General features: G+C 40.9%; 1 protein-coding gene across 5 annotated transcripts in view; it reads right to left on the bottom strand.

The window, feature by feature from the left end:
• Positions 1-5926: 5926 nt before the first annotated feature.
• Positions 5927-25303, bottom strand: part of RHOBTB1 (Rho related BTB domain containing 1) — a 160317-nt gene continuing 140940 nt past the window's right edge. For all 5 annotated transcript variants that reach the window (XM_066600806.1, XM_066600807.1, XM_066600805.1 and 2 more), the window contains 7 exons: positions 20818-21003; positions 18965-19926; positions 15333-15451; positions 13474-13624; positions 11874-11962; positions 11408-11513; positions 5927-8790 (listed from right to left, as the gene is read on the bottom strand). In XM_066600806.1, coding sequence (XP_066456903.1) covers positions 8618-8790; positions 11408-11513; positions 11874-11962; positions 13474-13624; positions 15333-15451; positions 18965-19926; positions 20818-21003 — 1786 coding nt within the window. In that variant the 3' untranslated portion in view covers positions 5927-8617. The remainder of the gene's footprint in view (positions 8791-11407; positions 11514-11873; positions 11963-13473; positions 13625-15332; positions 15452-18964; positions 19927-20817; positions 21004-25303) is intronic.

Consider the following 25303-nt stretch of genomic DNA (forward strand, 5'->3'; position numbering starts at 1 on the left):
TGCTGCACTTGGCAGCTCCCGCAAGGCTTGATTATCCCACAGTGCAGACTTCTAGGTAATGGTTCAGAGCCACCGAATTTTCTAAAATGGACTCTCTCCAGTTCAACACAAGGCGACAGTAAATAGACTAAGAGGCTAGGGCCAAAGGGTATACACATTTCATCTCTGAAGGTTTTCTGAGGGATCTGGAGCAGGGATAGGGGGGACACCAAGCCTCATAACCTATGTCAATTTAGAAGCAATAAAACGCTCACTCTTTTTTGTGGACCAATTAATGATTTATTCTCCAACCTCATCCTGTTATTATTATTTATTTTACAAATGTAAATTAATCACACCATATCCCTGCTCTCTTGTGCATATATATGTGGCAGGAGCATTAATAACTATAAATCCGAGTTTTCTTGGCAGTTTTTGGCTGCAGAGTCCAGATGTGTATTGCTGTGTATTATTCACATATTGCATTATTTATTGCTATACTTTAAAGTATAAGGTTCTAGGGCTGAGGAGTTTGAGATGTGTAGTAGCCCAGACTTTAGGGCCACACAGCACCTTAATTACCTTATGTGATGTGTGTAATTGTATTTGTGATTACTTGTCTGTCCTCTGTACTGGAGGAGACAGGTGGTGGTTTTGTGTATTGTATAGAGTCATTGTCAGGTCAAATGTCTGGGGCTGTGTTCCTCTAACTTGTATATGTCTGGATGTGTGACTCCCTACCCTCTTGTGAGTCACCCCCAAGGCAGTCCTGGGATTGGATGGAGCAGGTAACCCAGAATCCCTGGGGGTTAGCTAGAGGGGAGTTTATAAATACCAGCGCAAGGGTGCAGACAAGAGAGTCTGAGTCTGTCTGCAGCCTGCCAGAGCCTAAGGAAGAATGAGGAAAAGCTTGTGCCTAGTCTAAAGCCTAGACTAAGAAAAAGGAAGGGGGAGGGAGTGGTCTCAGAAGGAGAGCCACGGTAACCAGAAAGTCTATTTCCGTTCCACTGGAAGAAGCATGCCCAGTGCGGGTAAGACCTTACATGTCCCTGGAGCAACAGTCAACCATGAGTAGAACTACCACTGAAGAGCAGCAGGTTATTAGCCACGGGAGTGCCAGCTTAAGTTTCCTTCATTCCTCCACAAATAACGTTACCTCCGGATCACTTAAGTTTATGGAGTGTCTGAGAGAAGTCCGACAAATTGTTATATCCGTTGAAGAATCAACGTTTTACTTGTTACCATAGAAACTGTTATGGACTTTGTTCAAGAGTTGAGTAAACTTTATACCCTTGGTTTACCATAACTTCTTTGGTCTCGACTGTTTCTATTATCGTCATCACCATAGTTAAGATAAAGGGTATTGGCGTCACGATTAACGGACTATGCCTATTTGCAACCGTTGGGAAGCTGGGCCATGCCATAGCCGAGCTACGGAGCAGAACAGCAGAGCCGCCTGTGACAGCCATCTTCTAAACCCCGCTGTCTCCCTCACCCGGTAAGGTCTGTGCCCGGTTACTGCAGATGTATTTTCAGACATTTGTACTAAATACGGGGTAACAGTTTTAGGAACATTTTCCTCACAAGTTCAGTGAAAGGCACATATAGATAAGTATATTTTTGTACAAAGTTGAAAATTGCAACACCTAATTCTATCTTGAAGAAGTTCTGTCACAATTCTAGACTTCTTTAAGGCCCACCCCCGTTCTCTAGTAGTTTTGGATGAGTTCTGTTCCTTCTGCGGGAAAAGCTCATTATAGCTTTGGACAAACAGAAGTCATTTTACTTTAAATGGCTGTAGCTCTGGTTATATCATGGCTACTAACAAAAAACAAGCCTGATACAAATCTGTTGGCTGAAAAATAAAAATGCCCTGGCCCTGGAATGTGACGCCACACAAAGTACTTTTGTAAAGAAAAAAGTGTTTCTACTGTGCAATAGTAGTAAAACGGAATAAAATCTCATTCCATTTGGTGTCCTAATCATAATGACCTGTATAAATATTATGTTAACTTTATCCTACAACGCTGGGAATGCCATAAAAATAAGTCGCAAAAAAAACAATGAGGACATACATTTTTTTCCATTGCCCAGAGCAAAAATATAAATAAAAGCTTTGTAATACGTTATATGAACTTGAAATTAGTTTCTATAAAAATTGGAACTCAACCCGCAAAATACAAGGTGTCATAAAGTTACTTTAACAAAAAAATAAACAAGTTATGACTGCTAGAACACATAAGGGGACATGAATTACTGGCTCTTAAGAATAAACTTTGTTATGCCAGTAAAGGGGTGGAAAATGCTCCTAAGGCGACTTAGTTCTGCGCGAAATATATTTACATGAGATATTCAAATTCTACAATTAATAAGTGACATTTTGGGAATTGTTTCAATTTTAATGTGACTGTTGAGGGGTAAAATAAATGTATCTACAAGATTACTTAGTAGAACTGCATAAGTGGGTGTAACTGTACCTAATAAATGTTGCGTAAAGGGCTACATGCATCAATATTATAAGGGAAGTAGTAAAGCTTTTCAGATGATCCATCCTGTTGCTGCTGAATGGCGTAGTGTAATCCCTAAGGGAAGGGAAACTCTGCTACCCATATAACCAGGGGCGTAACTATAGAGGATGCAGGGGATGCGGTTGCACTCGGGCCCAGGAGCCTTAGGGGGCCCATAAGGCCTCTCTTCTCCATATAGGGGGCCCAGTACTATGAATAAAGCATTATAGTTGGGGGCCCTGTTCCAGATTTTGCATTGGGGCCCAGGAGCTTCAAGTTACGCCTCTGCATATAACATGGATATCCTTCAGGCTCCTTTCCTGTTGGCACAATGTTCTGTTCCATAAAGAAACTAATGGTTGTCATGGACCTAATAATGTAGTCTGTAGGACTTTTCTTGGTGTCGAAAACATTGAAACCCCAACAGAAACCTGAGTGATTGGTATACATCGTAATTTGTTGGGAAACCTTTGAAAATCCTGTCATTGTTTCAATAAGACTAATAATAAGAATGTTAATCATGACATTAGTGTGAAGAAAGCCATATAATGTATTGAAAATTTAAAAAAATTCTACGCATAGTAAAATGGGAAAAATAATTTAAATTCCACCATCTTTGGGAGGGTATAGTTTTTATGGTGTACATACGGCAGCAATAATAACATAATACCGTTATTCTATGGGTAAGTACGATTACTACGATACCAAACTTCTATAGTTTTTTTTGTTGTACTACTTTTAAAGAACATCTTTGGAACACTTATCAGACCGCAAAATGAAGAGTGCATCGATCAGCTCTCCTGCGTGAATTGGTGGATTATGATCAGGGAACTATGTAAGGAGCTGAATGTTGGCTTCAATGTGGTGGAAACGATCTACCAATTTGCATGGATGAGCTGATCGAGACGCTCTTAATTTTGTGGTGTGACAGCTGTGCATGGCTGTACTGAATGTGGTTTTTCTTTTGCATCGCTGTCACTACTGTTGAAAGGTGCCATCCACCGTGTCACTCTAACATCTACTGAAGGTTCAGCAATAGAGATGAGCGAGTATACTCGCTAAGGCACATTACTCGAGCGAGTAGTGCCTTAGCCGAGTATCTCCCCGCTCGTCTCTAAAGATTCGGGGGGGGGGGGGCGGCGGGGGAGAGCGGGGAGGAGCGGAGGGGAGATCTCTCTCTCCCTCTCTTCCCCCCGCTCCCGGCCGCAACTCACCTGTCACCCGCGCCAGTCCCTGAATCTTTAGAGACGAGCGGGGAGATACTCGGCTAAGGCACTACTCACTTGAGCAATGTGCCTTAGCGAGTATACTCGCTCATCTCTATTCAGCAAGTGCCGATACATGTGCAATGTTTTCTGCATAGAGGAATTCAATGACACACCTTTGCTTTATATGCCCTTCCATGTCAGACTGCCCCTCTGCTGCCACAAGTCAGCAAAATTTTCTGGCTATTAGTGGGAAGGTTCAAACTATTGCCATACTACCAACATCCACTTCGGATGTCATGTGCCAACATTATAAGATAGGAGGCATTAGTTTTGGAGTGACCCCATAAAAATCCAAGCAATGTAAATGTATCTGAAACTTTTAATACAAAATCACAGACAACAAGAATTCTATATTTAAAACAAGTTTATTGACATTTTCTGTAGTTTTTTTTTTTTTTGCAAAATTAAAAACATAAAATAACCACAAAGATAAAGGCCATAGGCTGTATTAACCAAATGAACCAGCCACTTGGTTAAAGAGACTGACATTTAAGATTACAACTGGATATTATTGCATATACCCCAGGTGCGTTCATATAGTTGTAACATTTGGCAAGTTTACAAACTGAGCTTTGGTTGTGTAAAATCGATGACTATTACTTTATTCCTAAAGGGTCACAGCAGACATCAAGGTGTGGATTTAGGTTACCATTCCTTCTTTTTAATACGTCCTGCAACACCTCATGTTGCCTATATGAACATAGAACATATATTCTCCCCCCCGCAGGTCACCAATGAGTCCATTCCATTTCGTTGGTTATTTTTGCTGGTATATCATCAACAGGGGTATCCCGTTTTCATAGCACCTCTATCTACAATGTTAAACGTAAATGGCATTGCCAACATTGAACCCCCGTCGAAAACCTGAAGTTAATTAATGTTATGGCTTTCTGCAACTCTGGGGGAGGGGGGTAAGTAGTGGATTTTAGAGTTCATTAGGCATATCTTACAAATACACCGCTTTTACAAATAGGTGCCAAAATTAACATTTCACAGACAATCTGTCACGGCGACACATTTATTACTGCAGTATGTCCTGTTATGACTCAGGAGCTCCTGCTGTAGATATAGGCCAAAGCCAGGGCAATTGGACCTCTGGACCTTTTCCTATGTGGCCTATACATAACCAACACCATCCAAGATGTTAGTGGCTCACACATAGGTGCAGTAAAGCAAATGACCCATGCAAGTGGTTGGTCGTTTGCTGACGTCTGGGTCTTTGAACCATGGTGGCATCAGAAGCTATCCGGCCATGGCACATTATGTCCTTCCCAGGTGTATTGCCCACAGATTTCGATTGATCTATTCACATGAGCACTTAAAATTCAACAAATGATTTATGCCATCTGTAAAACTATTTACTGACCAAAGGAAACAATCAGCAATGACCCTATATTGGCGTAGTACCACTTAGGCTTTCAATGCAGAAAAGTTTTGATTAGTTGCTATGGCTGAGCGCAACTTTAGTACATGACTGCCCTAAGTGAGTATCATAAACGATATCAATAGGTTACATACAATGAATTAATCTACATTTTAACCTTGATTTACCAAATACTGCAAGACAAGGCAGGATATTCTTGTCTACCAAAATAGTTTTATAGAGGCATGTCACATAGCGTTTGGATCCAATTATGTTTTCAAGTACACTTGTGATTAAGTCATAGTCTGCATTAGCATTAGGAGAAGCATACGGACCAGACAAGGGGATTATTCTTCATATAAAAAGGCCACTAAGCCTAAAATACCGTACATGTTATACGAAAGAATTACTAATAACATTCACAAGCACATTGGGACTCTTTACGAAAGCTCACCTACAACAGCTATATATGTAGACGTAGGTTTCATCGGGTAACCTACGTTCTTGTCTGTAATTTAGAGATAATAGGCACAACATCAGTAATCTCAAAGTCCGCTACTATATGGGACCAGGTAAATCTAATTTGTGAATGTTACCAGGGGTCTTTCCGTATAGTGTTTGTATTTTAGGTTTACAATCTCCTTTTAGTGCCTCTTCACAATGGTGGTCCACCTTTATTTTAGGTTCTGTGGGGCTTAAATGCCACATGACTATTATATAGCAATTATGACAGTATGTATTGGGATGCAATATATTGGCCCAGGAGCAGCTTTGATCCTCCTTTCAACAATATGAATATTTTTTTGAATATATATATAATTAACACTGAAAATTCACACAACGACCAATTTAAATAAGTGAAGAAAGAGAAGATAAGGAAATACTGATATACAGGAAGCAAAATTCACTACGTAACAAAGGGGAGCTTCGTAGGCCCACCCTGGGCACAGTGTTTCAATGAAATGCTATGAAATCCACTCGGCTACAATAGAAGTGACATCCTGGCATTTTCTTTGAAAAAGACCTGTGAAAACCCATAATTTAAAGTGAACCTGATAACAATATTGGGCCGATGTAGCCACTTAATTAAGAATTGATTTGCATGTATGCAAGTGACATCACTGAGACATGAAGTGATATCATAAGATTCTAACCAAAGTATTGGCTGTACTTTCAATTTATATTCATCAGGCCACAAACTGGCTTACAACTTACTTAGATGTAGAGAAAAAATAGTTATGTTACCGTGCCAGCCAGGAAAAATATATGAGGTTAAATACTCTTCTATAAGAAAAAACATAAGTATTATATAGAGACGATAACTTTTTTTGGATAACCAGGAAAATTATATATGCAAGCCTTCATGGCTACTAGGACCTTTCATGGCTATAAGGCCCTTTTATCCTTAACAAAGGGGCCTTATAGCCTTAAAAGCTTGCATATATAATATTTCTGGTTATCCAATAAAGGTATTGCCTCTATATAATACCTATTTATAGAAAAGTATTTAAAATCATAAACTTTCTTAGAAGTAAGGCAGATTTAAGAAGTATGTATATCTTTAAGATATTGTGAATGATCCAAGTCTCAAGAGAATGTAAGGTGAAAAAGTCAACATTCTCTGCATTTTTATATATTCACAGTATATATTATGCAGTACTTTTGAAAAAAAATTTGTACAGGTTCACATTAAACCACCACTAGACCGCACTGAAGGTGGAAGACCACTGTGTAATAAATGGATGATACAACATGAGATAAGTACATATTTAGGTCACAATGACGGTAACATATTTTCTAGCAAGTAGGGTCTATAAAGCACCCTGCATAACCCTGTGAATAAAGCCCTTCTATGTTGAATAGTCTAACCTAGCATAGGCATTTCACATACAGAATATTGTTATATTCCAAGTAAGACAAATATAAAAATGGTTCCTTGCGAAGCTGGAAACCAGGTCATTGCTGGGTTGTTATGTCCAGGTTGATTATTATTTCTCTTCGTGAAAAGTACTTTTTAAATTGGGAATATACTTTCAATTCTTGGCGAAATTAAATTAACTTTTTTTTTTTTATTTCTTTTGAACTATACAGCATGATGATTCAGAATCTGATATACTTTTAGCCAGCAAGCAGACAATATAAAAAGTAGTTTAGTAATATATTTTAAGCCACGCCTTTTGTGCCCTGAGAGTTATACACTGACTTGATTTTCAAGGTATAGCGCAAAGTTAAAAGCCCAACACTGATCGAAACTCAAAGGTTTAGGTTTGACGATAGTTGATCTGAACATACCACTCCCCTTTATGTCATACGTTTAGGGTGGATCTAAGGTTGGCCATCCATATTAGATAGCTGTCAACTGAAAGCTTGTTCAGCCAACAGTTGTTTCCCCATACACATTCACATTCGACCAAGGGTGCATTTGTTCTGTATGGGAAGAGAGGAAGAAGTCAGTCGGCTTATATCCTTGAGCACAGAAAGATTGGGCATATTGAATTCAACGGCCATCAGACGAGAGTCAAGAGATGGTTGCTTAGTCCTACCAAAATCTGCCAAGCTGTGATGTTGGTAGTGTAGGGATGTGCAAAGCCTTGTTAGTGTAAATCTCTATACAACACACAATAGTGGCAGTCTATACAAGCCCATTCTCAGCGCAGTCATTGAATTAGATGGACATATTAGGTCATGTGTGACCACCTTTAAGTGTGAGATAGAGGGGAGGGTGAATAATGAGGTTAATTGTAGTCGCCTAGATTTTCAGATTTTGCCAGGAGTAAGGTTCAACCTTGTATTTGGCCAGTGGCTCTCAAGGACTAAAATGGGCAACTCTTACTAAAAGCGGCATAAACTACTTCTGCTCTGCTTTGCTTGATTATTATAAAGATCGTGCAATTTAGTAATTAAAAAAATACCTGAATCTGAAAAATTTCCGGTTTGCTAGATCGTTAAGCAGAAACGTATGCACAGACGGTTAGGTTTTAAACATGATTGTCGAGCTTTCCACCACTGAGGTTAGCTTGACACACTAGCCTGGATGCTACACAATGTTGATCCCGAGTTTTTAAAAACACAGTTCTAGTAGAGAAGATGGAACCTGTGCTCTACAACATACCGTTATTGTGTGTAAGCACTCGTCCATGTATTGGCTTAGTCTAACCGGAGAGGTTTTGCTCCAAATTGAGACAAATCCCTGTATTGAACATTATGTATATCGCCTTAGATATGTAGATTTACGGTGATCATAATGACCATTCAATTTGCCAACCAATGCCAATGCATTAACCCCTCTCCTAGGACACAAGAGGATCTGCAAGGGCCTTCTCCAGGTAAAGGTAACAAGCTTTTTTTTTTGACCTGCTTGAAGTGAAATTGTGCTTTGATCTTATAAAAAACAATAAATGCACACATGTGGATTCATATCAGTGCTTCAAAGTTAACTACTGTACAGCTTGTTTTAACGTTAAGACAATATTCATTTACATGTGTTTTCAAGTCACCGCTTAGGCAAAGGCCGCTGACGAAGTGCTCCAGAAGCACCACTTGCGCCTTGAACGATGTTTGTTAAGGACGTTGTCTTCCTTCTCCCGCTCCTTCTTCACTCTCTGGTAATGGTCTTCCTCTTTTAAGTACCAAACTGGTGGCCAACGTTGTCTTTCAAAATATTCCTGGTTTTCTGAGAAAAGCGAACATACAAATGTGGTCTGTTAGAAGATGGATGTGCATACCCACGAGTCTTTCAAGAATGACTGTATAGCACAAGTCACGGTACACAAACAGTCCATCAGACGTTCAACCGCTGATGTTTAAAGGGGTTGTACAGACCCTCAAATTTTTCCAGACTGCTCAATGTGTTGGAAATACATTAAATAAAAAATACACAAACTGACCTTACCGGATCCTCCACCGCTCTAAACGGCAGCAGTATTGAAGTCCCAACAAATGAACATGTGACAAAAGGTAGCACCCCAACTAGATACACCGGGGTCATAGCGGATGCGCTGCTCTGACCCCTGTATAGTGGACTCATAATTGAAGTCCATGGGAGCTGCCGCTGCAATTACAGGCACAGCTCCCATTGATTTCAATGACAGCCGTGCCTGCAATTATGAGCGCTGGCCACTACACAGTGGTCAGAGCAGCGCTTCCGCTCCAACCCCGATGTATCCCGATGGGAGTTACTTGGGTAACCCCTTCAATTACTGGCCGAAATGAGTTGGTGATTGGCTACATTAACCCTTTCCAATCCACTGTCTGACGTCTGAAGACATTCTGATTGAAGCCTGTACAGCTCTGATGTCGGAAGACGTCCAGCAGGGTATTCTTACTGTATATTACTGGTCGCCCTGTTGTTGGGGGCCTCTCCAGCATATCCCATACTGCAGTACTGGCTCTAGCCAGCAGATGGCGCCATTGTGAAATGGCAGAAAGAGAAAGCCCCCTAGGAAACCCTGAATCCAAAATTGGATTGCAAAGGGTTAACACGTCAGTGACATCATCAGTCCTGCAGCAGGAAGTGGAAAACAGCAGGAAAGAAGAACAGATGAAACGGGACTGGCAGGGGATCAGGTGAGTTTCAAAAACATTTTAAGGAGGGGGGGGGGGGGTTTGAAAAAAACCTTTAAATCTGTGTAGGTGCAGAATATCATCACATGAAACATTTCAATTCTATATGTACCTTTATCAAGGCTAGCTGTAATAGGCGGTCAGAGGAGATATCAGTGATGTGTAGAGGCATGACTAATCAAGCTAGTTCATAGTGTGATGTCACAATAAAGTGATCCGATACATAAGTTATATTGGAAAACTGTAAAGGCTTTCATTATCTACTGAATAACTTTTGCTTGCTGAAGTCATAGCCTATATGTAAGCTGGCCATACACTGTAAAATGTCTGACCTGCCTGTGCGATTGACAAGGCTTCATTTATTAGAACCCCCCTCAACTGGAAGAACAGCAGGGTTCTGATGCTTTGCAATTTTCTATGTAAAAAGTGAAGGGTTAAATAACTTCCAATAGATTTTCCATCATGTTGAAAAATGACTTCTTGGAGCTTATTCACATGGGTGTGTGCAATTTTGGCCCTTGAAAAAAGCAGTTTTTTATTGTTTGTATGTGCGTTTTTGCTGTGTATTTGGTATATTTTTGGTGCATATGTAACTTTTCTATCTTCGTATTGCATCTGTATTCACTGCATTTTTCAGATGAGCAAAAAAAAATAATGCAAGAGCATTTATTATTTGTATTATTATATATACCCCCGTGTTAATAGGCCCTTAAAGGGTTTATACAGGCAAAATGTTGGGTTTATTTTTGGAAAAGTTGCTCACTGTGATGGAAAAACCTAAAAAGAGGGCAATAAGGCAATCTCACCTCATTCAATCCCCTGCTGCTCCTGTTTCGATGGTGCTGCAGCAGTGATAATGTCCCTACAATGGGACATGTAACTGCTGTAGTAAACCACTGGCTGAAGGGAACTGATTATTATTGGTTGTCCCTGGTGTTGGTGATGTCATTGCTCTTGTGGAAAGTGCAGCACAGCGGGGGGACCAGGTACTGGTGAAGCAGGAGCTGCTTGTGATCGGTTGGGGCTTCTTTCATGCTTTTCCATTACAGTTACCACCTTCCCAAAAATGTTTTGCCTGGACAATACCTAGTAATGAGATATCCTCCCACACTGACTAATTATTACACGGATACCCTGTTTCCTCTAAAATAAGACAGGGTCTTATATTAATTTTTGCTCCAAAATATTTTACTTTTTTACATGTATATCTGCCTGGACACTATTTAAATTGACTTTTTAAAATTACCTGTAACTAGGGCTTGTTTTTGGGGTAGAGTTTATATTACAAACATCTTGTAGAATCATGCTGCATCCTCAAAAATCCTGCTAGGGCTTATTTTTGGGGTAGGTCTTATTTCCAGGGAAACAGGGGCAGTTGCACTGAGCAAAAATATCAGAAAATGTGTGGCCAGTTTTATGGTACCACATGTTGTAAGACTGAAGCAAAATAAATACACTAAGAGAAAAAAACCTGTGAAAATAGTGAAGAAATCACCTTGACGGGCAGCTGTGTGAAGGAGAGGTTAAAAATAGATATGATGGCTCATCTACTGTGGGAAATAGAGCAAAAATGATCGAAAACAGATGATCACAAAAACTAAATACGAGCCGCCAAAACCTACTGCTACAATGTTACTAATGTCAATGCACCGCCCTGGCAGTGTGGCAATATGCCGCAGGTTCCTCTAATGTACGGCCGTACACTTCTAGATCCTATTAGTACCTACCAGTTGATTTGGATTTGATTTCTTTCCTGAACTTTGAGCAGACGCTGTTATAATTGGTACAAATGTGGTGCAGGCACCAGGCCGCCAGCTGATGTGCATTGTGAAACTGGAAGACAAAACGCCGCAAAGTCATCTAAAAATGCATGCCATAAAACAACACATTGCTATATAGTTCAATGTACTGTAAACCACTGCAATCAATTGGATGGGATGTGCCAGTAAACCGTTTACGGCTAACATCTCGCCGCTTGCAATGGGTTATAGCACACTTACATAAACGCAAGATTTGTGCCCTGTTATGAATATCTATGTCTCTCTCATCCGATCAACACAATTCCAGGACCGCCTGATCTTTAGCCAAGATAATCTCTGCTGAAAGATAAAGACATTTACATCTGCTCTCCTGCTGCTGGTGCTTATATAGTAATATCCTCTGTGCTTGATGGAACAGAACCATAATACCAACCTGAGCAATTTCCAGATAGATCAGCACTTCCTGATCAATATCCACCCCGCTCACCGCCGCCTTGGTCAGCTCTTGCACAGCATGTTGTTCTGCAGGACAAAGCACATTTTACACTTTGTGACAACCATTATAAGGAATATAAATAATTCCGGTCGTCCAAAAAAACATGCAAAGCAGATTCTATTAATACTCTACATATAACATGACCTTACAATGCAGCAGAATTGCAATACGGGTATGCATTAAAAGGTTATGTAACAATATAGAATTATGTAACTGGGTGGGTTAACTAGGTGCCAGCGTCTATAATAGACCTAAACAACTATAAAATCTCTGTCTATATCCATTTTCAGTATATCTATCCATAGGAGGACCTCGGTATCAGTTTTACAATTAACAAGTAGGTTCAGCTCAACTGGATCTACACAGATACCCCAATAACGGTCTCTCCAGGGAGAATGTGGAAGGAAAATAGAAATTCATGAATTGAAAAAAAATGCCCAACCTAGGTAATTCAACTTCCTGCCTAGGAGAAGAACTTCTAAGCGTATCTAATGTCATCAATACAGATGGTGGTGGATTTGGCTCTGTTCACATCTGTGTTCATACATTCCAATTTCATGTTCCATAACGAGAACAGGAAAGCAGACTACCAGCCAGGAATATGAAGATGGGCACTGGTTTAGGCTTGGGTTCCCTTCTACTTTCTGAAGGCATCTGCCGGATCGGTTGGGCATCTAGGCGCACTTCCAGGAGCAAGAGGCCCAGCTCCTGCAGAGTCATTGTTCCCCAGTCTGTTTAAGTGAGGCCAACAAGGCCTCATGGTTGTTTTCAGGCCAGACCAGTACAGGGGTAGGCCTCGTTTTTTTAAATAAGCCGGCAGGGTTGCCACAGCCTGCAGCAGCTCAGTGCAGTTCTAGTCCGGGAACCGACCAAGAGGTGTCAGTCACAATCGTCTTTTTCTGCTTAACCGGAGTCTGTGTCCGAGAGAGCAGCTGTGGTTAAGCAAACCATGAAGAGGCAGTTCCTCAATCCCACCCGTAGTGGGCTACTAAGTCTCACAGTACTTTCAGGGGCCACCATAAAACAAGTCCTCACGTTACAACAATCTACAGCTCTCTGCACATCTCTTAGGTTACGGTCAGTGGTTTCCCGCCTGTGGCCAGACGCTTCTTGAACCCTCCCCCTCTGAAGGAGACACTACACAATATCTGAGGACATATCAGCAAACAGACGGAATCAAATGGCACCGGACAGACCCAAATGACTATATTGGGGTCAGTCCGGTTTCCATCATGCCATCTGACTTTTTGTAGACGAATTTGCGCCGAAGGCTTCAAATACATCTTCTTGATGCTGATGTCAACAGAGCCTTAGCAGACCCATATATGGGCTTTGAAACAAAAGCTGCTGAACAACTGTTTGCACAAATAGCAATTTCCAAATGTAATGAGGTGCTTCAATAATAAACTGCAGAAATGCAATGCACTGAACTCAAATGCAATTTCTCATATTACTAATGTAGCTTTAACAATAGAAAACAAAATCAAGCCCAAATCCTGAATAAACTCAGTCTACCACCTTTTCCTAAGCATCTTACCGGTGAGAGCCACCAAACGTGGAAGGCAGATTCTGTTTGCCAGTGCAATCAGCTCCAGCGGGTCCATGTCCAACGTGCACGACAACTGCTTGGTGTAGAGATAATCCAATACAGCTTGCATCGAAGATTTGCCTACATTAGGTAGGATAACCTACAAACGAAGAACAAGATATCAATGAGCAGCCATCTAATCAAAAGAATTTAGACAAAGAAGATATAATGTTCTTTCTTGGCATATCAACAGAATACCAATAGGATAATATGGAATCATGTGTATATTTAACATTGTGAGGTTACTAGCAGTGGTGTACAGAGGGTAGTAGAGAAGGGCACCATAGAACAGATCAAAATAGGCCCTCTGTTACAGTACAGCATTTGCAATCCAGGTCAGAAGATTTTGAATGTTAGCTTCCCCTTCATCTTCTTCCCATAATGCTTGGGCCAATTTCCCAAAAGCATTTTTTGGCTATCAATTGAGTTCCTCTGGAAAGAGACATTTTGCACCTCATCTAAAAGCAAAAAGGGCTTGCCCCTTTGTCTCCAAGGCCCCCATAGCAGGTACAACATTTGCTACTATGGTATGTATGCCCATGAATATTATGGGTAATAGGTTTTTGCTATATAATATTATCTATTACAGATATATACTCTCCTATGGAAAGTTGGAAGTGGGTTTCCCTGTTAGTTCATCAGCTTATTTGTGACCTACTGGAAGATTGGGCCCAATTAATCAAAAAGTGCCTACAGAAAACTGGTCTTGATGCTTATGGTTACATCTCTTAAACCAAAACCAATTTGAATAAATGGGGCCAATTTTAACAGAATGTATTTCGCAGACATCTGAGTTTTTGTTGCAGAGGGCTAATTAGGGGCAAATAGGTCAATAGTTAATTACTGAGAACCTGATGCTTGGGATTCCCGGTTGATCTCCCGGCTTGCTATCAGTGCAGTTGGTTGGACATTGTCTTTGGGGTTGGGAGCAGAGGTGCCTTTACAGCCTTCACTCTCATTGAAATCAATGGGAGCTGAAGCCTTCTATTACGCTTCCACGTCTGGCCCCGGGTTGTGTGGCAGAAGTGCAGCTGACTTTTATTTCTATGGGTGTGAAGTTGGCTAAGGCACTTCCGCTTCTGACTCAAGCTGATGGCCAGGGACCTTGAGCAGTGTGTCTTCAGTGATTAACTATTGACGACCTATCCTGAGGATAGGCTATCAAGAGTTTTTGCCTGGAGAACCTCTTTAAGTGCCCAACAGTCATCCCAGCGATTATTGCTCCTGTGCTTTCACATAGTAGCAATAATCATTCAATGAATGGAGGCTTCCCGCCACCCGCCTCCATTCACCATAAACAGGCAGTTATTCACAGATGAATGGCTGCCTGTTTACCCAGGCTGATCGCAGTTTAATTTTTATGCTTGCCAAAACTGAATGCGGAATGAGAGATGAATGAATTATTATTCGTCATTCACTCGCCGGCAGCTCTTACACTGAACGATCATTCGGATTTGCATGATCCAACGATAATCATTCGGTTTAAAAGAACCCTCATGCAAGGTTGGAGGTGGGTTTGCATGTTAGTTTGCCAGTTTATTTGTGACCTACTGGAACACTGGGCTCACTTTATCAAAAAGGCCAAACAGAAAACTTGGTCTTGTTGCTCACTGTTGCATCTCGTAAGCCAATTTTCATAAATGAGGCCCATTTTTAACAAAATTAGATAGCTGTAGATATCTTAGATTTGGTTGCAGAGGTTAATTCTGCAAATGCACAGGGGTGCTTAATTAAACAACAAGCAAAAAAAACTCCTAGAAATTAGCAAAGGGGTGAAAAAAATACCCTTCATATATATAAATATATACCTCATTATTTGCACTTTCCACAAATGAACCTCCAAACATTGCAGCCATCCATTCACAGCTACAGATTAGAAGCGGCTTATGGGCATTGATGCTTCCATCATCCAATTTAAATGTCACATCTGGAACCAAATATAGAAACATGATCACTAAGCCTGCAGCGACGCAGCTTCCAGGAATACAGGGAGAAGTGTCAGAATAACAGCAAAGCAGGAGAGACAATGTTATCACTTCACAATGCTGCTGGGTACGAATTAAACCATGCCGATGCCCCATGAGGTGCCAGGGAATCAGCTTCTACTGTTTATGTCTTTCATAATCGGTACACAAAATGGAAACAGATATTTTTATTCTACGAGTGAAGGGATTTATACATTCTATATATAATTAAACGTAACTGTAAATCTGCATACATGTTTGTACCTAGCCATTATATACTATTACAGATACAGCAGGGGCGTAACTGTAGAGGATGCAGGGGATGCGGTTGCACCCGGGCCCAGGAGCCTTAGGGGGCCCATAAGGCCTCTCTTCTCTATATAGGGAGCCCAGTACTATGAATAAAGCATTATAGTTGAGGGCCCCATTACAGATTTTGCAATGGGGCCCAGAAGTATCAAGTTACGCCTCTGAGATACATCATTGCATAGCGCAGTAACGCCTAGTAGACAATGAAAGTTTATGTAACTTTGTGATGGGTACAGTACTACTGAACAGCTCCCCCTGTCCCAAACATTGTATGTTAATCACCTCATTCTGGTTGACTGGGGAGGACAAAATGTTTGGCAATTCCATGTAAAAAAGTGTCAATGCTGGGTCAACCTTACAAGCTACATTCTCCAATTAGCATACACCAGGTGCCTTTGAATCCCGGTTTAAAAGAGGACCCGGTCCGTTATAGATCCCATTTAAAGGGGTTGTGCCAAGTTATGAAGTTATCCCCTAGCCACAGGAAACGAGATAACTTTATGATTGGTGGGGATCCGACCACTGGGACCCCCCACCGATCCAAAGAATGTCTCTTTAGTTCCTGAGTGAGTGGAGGACTCTATTCACTTCAAAGACAGAGCCAGAGAGTAAAGGCCCATTTACAACGATTATTGCCCCAATTTGTTTCAACGACTGCAAATGAGCGATAATCATTGCGTATAAACTCGGGCATCGTGCACTTTTCGTCTGAACGATGATTTTAAGGTGAGCTTAAAATCCATCGTTGAGCTGCAGAAAGATAAAGTATCTCTCAACAGACTGCATGCTGTATTCTCAGCGGGAGCTGGGAGATTACATTGTAATCTGCCAGCAGCACAGACGAGAATAATGCAGCTGTGTGCAGAGCCCAGCCCACTTGATATGCTATGCAAACAGCTCCTGGGGGTCTTTTTACATGCAAATGAAGATGATAAAATGTTAATGGACATTAGTGTCCATTAACACTTTATAGAAAATGATTGCTAAAACTTTCAATCATTCCATCATTTGAAAGATTATCTTTGTGTGTAAATGGGCCTTAAATTCAAGCATTGGCTGGCATGCCTATGCAACCTCCACTCCATTTGCTTGGGGGCTGATGGGACCACCAAGGAATTGGTGGGGGTCCCAGTGGTTGAACTCTCACTGACCATTACTTCATAACTTGGCACAATCCCTTTAAGGGAATTCTATAATCAGAATCAGTCATTAGAATGAAGGCTACCATATAAAGCGGATCTGTCATCTTTCCTGCTATAAGGGTATGGAAAGATTAGGGTATGTTCAGACATAGCAGATTTGCTAAAGATTTTCTGCAGCAAAAAAATCCACACGGATCTGCAGTGGAATTCAGTCCTTCAACGGAAGGGTTTAAATATTTTGCAGATGCACATTAAAATTAGCAGCTGCTAAAACCCACCATTGTGAGAACATACCCTAAGTAACTTATTGTAATTCCCTATGAAATAACAATTCTGGAGCATCTATTCTTATAATTCTGTGTTATGCCGTTCCTCTGCTATGGCTCCTAGAAATTTACAAATTAATTAACAACTAGATATTACCAGTCGGGGGTGGAGGGGATCAATATACACAGACACTGTCCAATCAGAGCTGATAGATTGTGTAGGCACAAACTCCCAGCTGGTAACACCCAGTTGTCAATTTATTCATAAATTTCAAGGAGGAATAATGGAGGCTGAAATGCAAGAAAAGGTGCTCTAGAATTGTTATTTCATAGGGATTATAAATATTTCTTAAACAGATATATCAGGAGTGGTGACAGTTACATTATAAACAATCTATATGTTGTCCATGAAACAGCAGACAGACTGATTGGATGACCGGGAAGCTGCAATAACAGGAATTTCCTGTACCTTCCTGTCTCAATAGTTGGGTCACTTTCACTTGTATAAAGAGCAATTCATTAGGGAACTGCGATTTATGGCCTCTCGCATAAGGGCTCAGTCACACGGGCGCATCGGTACCCGTACACCGGCGCCGATGCGCCAGTGTAACTGAGCTGTTACTGCAGAAAGAAGACGGCCGTACCTGAAGACGGATGTCTCTCTGCAGCGCTGATTAAAGAACAGATGACCGGCAATGAAGCTGGTCACATGTTTCCTCCGGCGCTGCAGAGAGACATCCGTCTTCAGGTACGGCCGTCTGCTGCCTGCAGTAACACGGGTACCTATGCGCCCGTGTGACTGAGCCCTGAAGGTGCAGGTTTAATACCAATGCACCTATTATTTATAGGACACCTTTGGGGGAAAAGTTTTTAGTCACCCAAATAATGCATGTACTTTAGGATGACCAGATTTGCAGTAGGGTTTAATTAAAAATTTAGCACCGTTTTTCTTCTGCAGCTTCTGCATATCACTGTATAGAGATACTGCAATCTAAGAGTCAGTAGGCGATCTATCAATGTGCTGGACTGATTTTCAGCCCTTATCTATCCTCTCCTAAATGTTCTTATTAGCAAATTTATGACCACAAAAAACCCTAAAAGAAGGTTCAGGAGGAGAGAACGGAGGAAAAATAAGCAGTCTGTCCAGTCTCACTGCCAGATCTCCTATTAAGACTTACACTGCAGTTTCTATATACAGTGATATGTAGAAGCTGCAGAAGACAAACAGTGCTAAATGTTTAATTAAACCCTATTGGAAAAAGTGATTGTCAGCCCAAAATACATGCATTTATGAGAATACAAATGCCCCCCTCCCAAAGGTGTCCAAAGTCTTTAATATATTCTAGCCGTTCAGTATTTTATCTCTAGTCTTCTAACATCCGTTTTCATGTACTTATAAGGGTTGACATGAGACTAAGGAGCTCAAACATAAATTGCAACTTAAGATTTGACTATTCCATAAGCAGATGTTTCAGAAAGATGTTCTGATGTTCTTTTTTTAGTGGTTAATAACCTGCGAGCATACTTTGTGGAAGATAATTAAAATAATCTTTAAGAAAAGGGATTTACCACTTCAAGATAAAGTATAAGCAGATACGGGTAAAGCATGAGGTCAATGAGGTGATATAGCTGAAAAGGGGTCATCGGCGCTGCCAGGGGCTAAAAACGTGACCAACAAAAGTACAATTTCAGGGCTTGAAGAGGTGTTTAGCAGATGGCACGGATGAATGGAAATCTAATCAAAAGAAAATCTGCTCACCAGAAAAGGTTGACTTAGAGAGACATTCTTTGATTCGATTTGCTTTCCTGACGTGAAACGCTTTTGTAATCTCCTGGTTCATAAAGGCTTCTTTGTTTGTGATGTTCTCTACCATCATCCGTAAATCAAATACTTCTAGAATTTCTGCAATTTGTGCTACTCGCATCAAACCTTTTTCATTTTCATCTAGCTGTCCTGTGTATAGAAACTGTAATACAGTTTTAAAAGGCCCATACTGTATAGAGGAGTCCATTTGGACCACGGTTACCGAACAAGTCCTATTGGAGATTGGGTTGAGCATTATTTCTTGGTGCATACTATGAAAGCCTTTGCTCCAAGACGATAAAGCAACCCAACTTTCATCTTCACAATCTGAAGTTAGTAAGGTATCATCGCTTCTTGAAATTCGAAGACAGGCATTTGATGGCTTCAAGGAAGCCCCATCGGTGTCCTCATCTGTATCAAGGCTTAATGTCCGCAGCAATAAATCCTTTGTAGGCTTTTCCTTCTTGCAAAACCTTTCCACTGGATTTTGAGACTCTTCATGTTCCATTAAAAAAAGGTCATAAAATTTCGAAGAGGAGGTAGCGAGGTAAATTTTATGAGCGAAGATCTGGTTTTGGTCCTGAAGGACAAACATGACATCTGCACACAAAGGATTGTCCAGCAAATCTCCAGCATCATTAATATTAGACTCGTTGGACTCAGGTATCTTTATAACCGGCGGCGGTGATTTAGGGGGGAGAAATGGAGCTTGTAGTAAAGGTCTCTGAACTCTCTTCAGATGAGACTTCCAAAACTGAAGATGTCTCCTGGAGATCAAGGCAGCCCTAATTGCATTGTCAAACACGTCCTTTATCCCAAATTGATCAAACACACTAGTTTCATAATATGGGATTCCAAGTTCCTTTGCAACTTCTCTTCCCCTTTCTGGTGGCAAAATGTCTCCTCTTTTTATTGGTCTGCAATGGGAATAAAACATAATAATCAGTGCATTGTTAACAAATTCCTCTCTTGAATCCTTCTTCACTAACATAGGGTACTTTTACACAGGCCAACAGTTGTCTCAATTGAGCAATTACAGGCAATTTTTGGTCTGCCCGAAAGGGCAAGTGAGCGAGAATTGCTTACTTGTCAAGAGTCTCTTGGTTTCCAGCTCACCCAAAAACCAAGCAACTATTGGCCCCTGTAAACAGGCAGTCGTTCATATATGAATGGCTGCCTGTTTACTTTGAATGGAGGTGGGCAGTCGGAAGAGATAGCACAGGTTCGATAATCATTGGGATGACTGATATTCTGTAAGAGTACCAAAAATACGGCCTGATGAAGAGGCCTAAGTAGCCTCGAAAGCTTGTAAATGTAATTTTTCTGGTTAGCCAATAAAGGTATCATCTCCATATTACTTCTGTCTTTCTTCTACAAGAATATTTAACATCACATAGAGTACTAAAGAGAAATCAGACTAATTACTGCCTACAGCACTTCTTCAACAATACATATTACTCAATGTCAGCTGACAAACTTCCTCCCCTCTGTGTGCACAGCAACAGAAAGGCACTGCGAAACTCCAGGGAAACAGGAAACATTCCAGCACTCCAGATGAATCGTGGATATGAAAGCTACTTTATTATAATACATTCAAGGAATTAAAAGTCATACAAGAAATTGCTGATCACCTACGCATTTCGAGTGAAAGCTTTTACTCATTATTTATTATAGTTATTTGTATGACTTTTAACTTCTTGAATCTATGACAATAAAGTACCTTTCATCTTCGCGATTTATCTAGAGTGCTGGAATGCTTCCTGTTTACCTCTTTAACAATGGTGTAAAATAAGATTTATGACACTTACCTGGCTAATGGCCGCCTTGCCCTGTTAACAGCTTCAAGATCGGCATAACGCAGGTCCAGCTGGCAGCCAACTAGAATGACAGGTGTGCGGGGGCAAAAATGCTTGATCTCCTGAGCCCACATCGTTTTCACATGGTTTAAGGAATTTGGATTTGCAATGGAGAAGCACAGAACAACAACATCGGATCTGAAAAGGAAAGCAAACCAGAATTACTCAATGATAAGAAGTCAATTTTTAAATATACACTTAAAAGTTAAAGGGTTTTTTCAAGACTAAAATACTGATGACCTTTTCTTAGGATAGGCCATCAATATCAGAAAGGTGAAGGGCCAACCCCCAGCATCCCCCGTAATCGGTTATTTGAGGGGGTCATAGAACCGAGGTGAACACTGTGGCCTCCTCTTCAGCCTGTGACAAAACATCCATTGGTACATGGCCTATGTGCAGATCAGTCCCATTCTGGCTGCCTGCATTTTCCTTCTCATGGATTTGAAAAGCCTCACACATTGTTTGCAGGCTCTCCTACATTCAAGTTAACATAACTGATAAGTTGGTTTCTTACACGCACAAGTTCAGTTCCACATTCTCCTCTGCTCTTTCAGAGGCTGTGTAGCATAACCACACCCACTCAATACTACACAGCTATCTCTCCTTCTCTCACTAAGTAGCTGCTGGTCCCCCTCACTGTTGATAAAAGCTGAAAATTCACCCGGAGTGAATTATAGCTCTCTGTAATAGTAGCTTTCTCTGCTCTGTCCTCCTTATCTCCTCCACTATCCCCCGGCATTGTCATACAGCCCTCTGTAATAGATCTGTGGAAAGACAGTGGATACACACTCACAACAGGAGAGCAGGCTAGGAAAGGAATTGTCTGACAGAATTTGCTAATATTTCAGTTCTCCAATCTGCAGTACCTTGGCAAACAATACAAGTATAGATATCAAACAACTGTCATTTAAAGAAAAAAAAGGGAAACTAATTACAAAAATTTTTCATGTCCAAAAACACATTATTTTAAAAAAGTGCAAAGATGTGGCCTTTGATCTAATTAAGACAGGTGATGTGGCAATTCCTAACTAAAATGCCCAATATAGGCAAACTTCTATTAATATTTGTACTTCTTCTGTATCGTTTCCTGTTCCCACAATAGCGGATGTATTGTCTAACTCTAGCAAATAACATCCAAATCTAAAACAAATGATGCACTAAATTCCTACATAGAGGTGCTAAATATAAAAAATGAATTCATTTGGAGCTCCTCTCAGCTTCCAAGTCAGACAGACTGCAGTTATTAACAGTAACAAACGTTCTATTTTAAGTGCTGTTATCGCCCCGATACTGTATGCGCTAATACATAAACAACAGATCCAAGAACTAATTGCCTCGTGATCATACACCTCCTGTTCTTTTTCTAGATCTCAACAGAATGGCAGGAAGATCACGCTAGATACATAGTTTCTAAAAATAATATGCTAATACACCAACACAGCAGGTTTCTCCTCGTTAGAATTACGAAAAAAAAAAAAAAAAAGTATATTTATGGCAAATATAAAATATCCGAAGTCTCGCTGCTTTGGTTGCTTGCTAAAAGGGCACCACCTAACTAATTACGGGTTTGTTATGGCAGTAATTGGTTTCTTTAATTTAATCATAAAACAGGTTTGTGCGCCTCAACCTTTACCAAACGACTTGTTACCGTCACCTAAATGGATGTTAACAAAATCAATAAGGCTACACTGAGCAGATCTCCCGCCGGCTACACAGTAGGCACCCTGTTTAATATTGTTTAGGTCACGAACGTATTCCGAGTCTCCTAGGCCGGGCAGTGGCGTAAGCACCATCATTACTGGCATATATCATATGACTTTATCTGGAACATAAGTGCAGATCCCGCAGTCCATTGCTAGTAATCTCCGTCATTTCAGCCTCTATAATAGTAATTATAGGGAGTTTAGAGAACACTGTTGAGCTCAGGAACACAATCAGTTATTCATTGCTGAACCGTAAAGACCTACTTTGAGCCCTATGAGCTAAGCTGAGTTTGGGGATGTAAGTATTATGCTTACCTCCCCCGTCGTTCCACTGGTTTCAGCGCTGCAAGCTGCCACTGCTATGCATTGAGAGGCACATTAAGTAGTCCACCCATTATGAAAGGAGAATGGGTGGACTACTTAGTGCACTGCTCAATGCATTCAGCGACCACTTTCAGCGCTCAGAACAGGGAAATGAAGGGAAAGGCGAGTACAAAACTTGCACACTGATGGGAGGCAAACACCCCGAAACAGCTGTCTGTGTATGGTTTTCTGGCTTGGTTTCCTATCCCAATCATTGTTTTACAGACTTGTTAACAAGTCATACATCGATTTGCATACTTCCTTACTTGCATAAATTACCCAGAGGAGCATGCATGGCCTTATAAGTCACCTCACTCACCTTTTCGGTGTCTTCTCACACTCCTTCTGGGTGCTCTCCTTGGGGAGAGACGATGCCCCTCTGACCCGCTTACCCCCAAGGTGTCTCTACATATTTGGGGACTCTCCCTAAGTAGAGATGACACCCCCCTTGACCTGTAAAACTTACATCTGACGGACGGAGCAACCATGTAGCCATAAATACTGACCAGATTACATTTACAGTGGCAAATACACATTTGTACTCTGAAAACCCCTTTAAGGTTGCTTTCAGACATCACAGATTTGCCGCAAATCGGCATTACCCTTTCCAATCCAATTTGTATCCTGGTTTTCCTAGGGGGCTTACTCTTTTACTGCTGTTATACAACAGCGCTATATGCTGGCTAAAGTCAGTACTGCATGAGATGACACGTTGGATAGTGTCCGACAGCAGGGAGGCTGGCAATATACAGTAAAAGAACCCTGACGGACGTCTTCCAACATCAGAGCTGCACAGCCTTAAATCATAATGTCTTCAGAAGTCAGACAGTGGATTGGAAAGGGTTAAATTTCATTCCTTCGATTTTAATTCACTTGGAAAGGCGAAATCCGCTGCAGATCGGCACCAAAATCTGCAACAAATCAGCAACGTGTGAACGCACCCTTAGATTTATTTACATAGATGCACAAAACAACTTTTATTTTGGTGTCGTTATATACTTTTAATGATCCTTTACACCTCAACTAAATCAAATATTTCTAAAACTATAACCTGCCACATAGAAAAAAATTACTGCAGGTCTTTAGAAGCTATATGTCATTTCTAGAGGGCTTTGGAAAAAAACGGTGTAGGTCTATACTGAGCAATACTGACCCTTGAACACCATTTTTTATCTAAATCGGTGAAAAATTCCGGACTACCGGCCACTACCACTAGAGGGAGCTTAGGAGCTTGATGGATAATGTTTTCTTGAGTTCCATGTATAAACAGTATATGCTAATCTCCGAGGTTCACCCTAGTCATGGCTCCAGGCAGGTAGAATTTTATCAGTGCCACTACAGAACATTTGGAGTAATGTGTCAATTCAACTTTGACAACTATGAACATTCAATATGTTGGACCTAAAAATGAGGTTAAAAAGTGCCATCACTGCTTCCGACAAATATTACAGCCCTCCTATGTTTTGTGACAAGCACTATCCAAGTCACAATAACAAAAAAAAAATCACTAAATAAAGTGCTTTATATAACTGCTCTACATATTTCTATCCTCAACATAAAAGACTTCTAAAGCTATAAATATCAAACCCAGGCACCGCTCCAAGTGTCTAGGAGATATCCAATAACTTTTTTTTTTTTTTTTTTTTAATAAAAAAATTTCAATCCAAGACTTTGCCCGGGGCTAAGTACTGATTAAGCCAGAGAGTGCACAGAAAAGTACTTAAAAGAGAAGTACAATAAAGGAAGCCAACCTTTTTGTATCCTTTGCTTGTAAAGATTATCATAAGCCGTAATAATAGAAGCTGTACAAATTGTGGCTGTGCCATCTCGCTACAATAATGCAATATACATACATAGAGTTGCTTTTTAGATCTAGGCTATTTAATCCACATCTTCAACCACCGTACAAGGGATGATGTTGGGTTGGATGCGGTAGTCCGTAACGTATAGCCATTATCAATGAAGAAAGGGGTTCTTTAAATAAGAGCAAACAATGATTCAATGCTATTCTATGGTTTTTAGACTGATGTTGTTACTTTAAGTGGTCAGCGGTATGGGTGACGTGGGCAAAATACACAATGGGTCGCGTTCTTTCCAGAATTTAGAGGTCAAGGGAGGACATAGAGGTGAAAAGTGAGGACTCCCTGCTCAGGTAGTGGCACAGTGCTATGTCATGTTCGGCAGAAGGGAAAGACTGTCTCATGGGCTGCTGTATGGAGACGGCCTTGGTCTTGGAAGGCTTGCATAGCCAGACTGTACGGATACGAACATACCAGAGAAGTTTAGATGAGTCCAGATTGCAGAGTTCGCTGTCTGCCCATCCGGGACAGTGTTCCAAGAGAACCGGATACAGACTGCTACCTTGTACCTGT

This window comes from Eleutherodactylus coqui, chromosome 4, assembly GCF_035609145.1.
Source record: "Eleutherodactylus coqui strain aEleCoq1 chromosome 4, aEleCoq1.hap1, whole genome shotgun sequence".
Classification (NCBI taxonomy): Eukaryota; Metazoa; Chordata; class Amphibia; order Anura; family Eleutherodactylidae; genus Eleutherodactylus; species Eleutherodactylus coqui.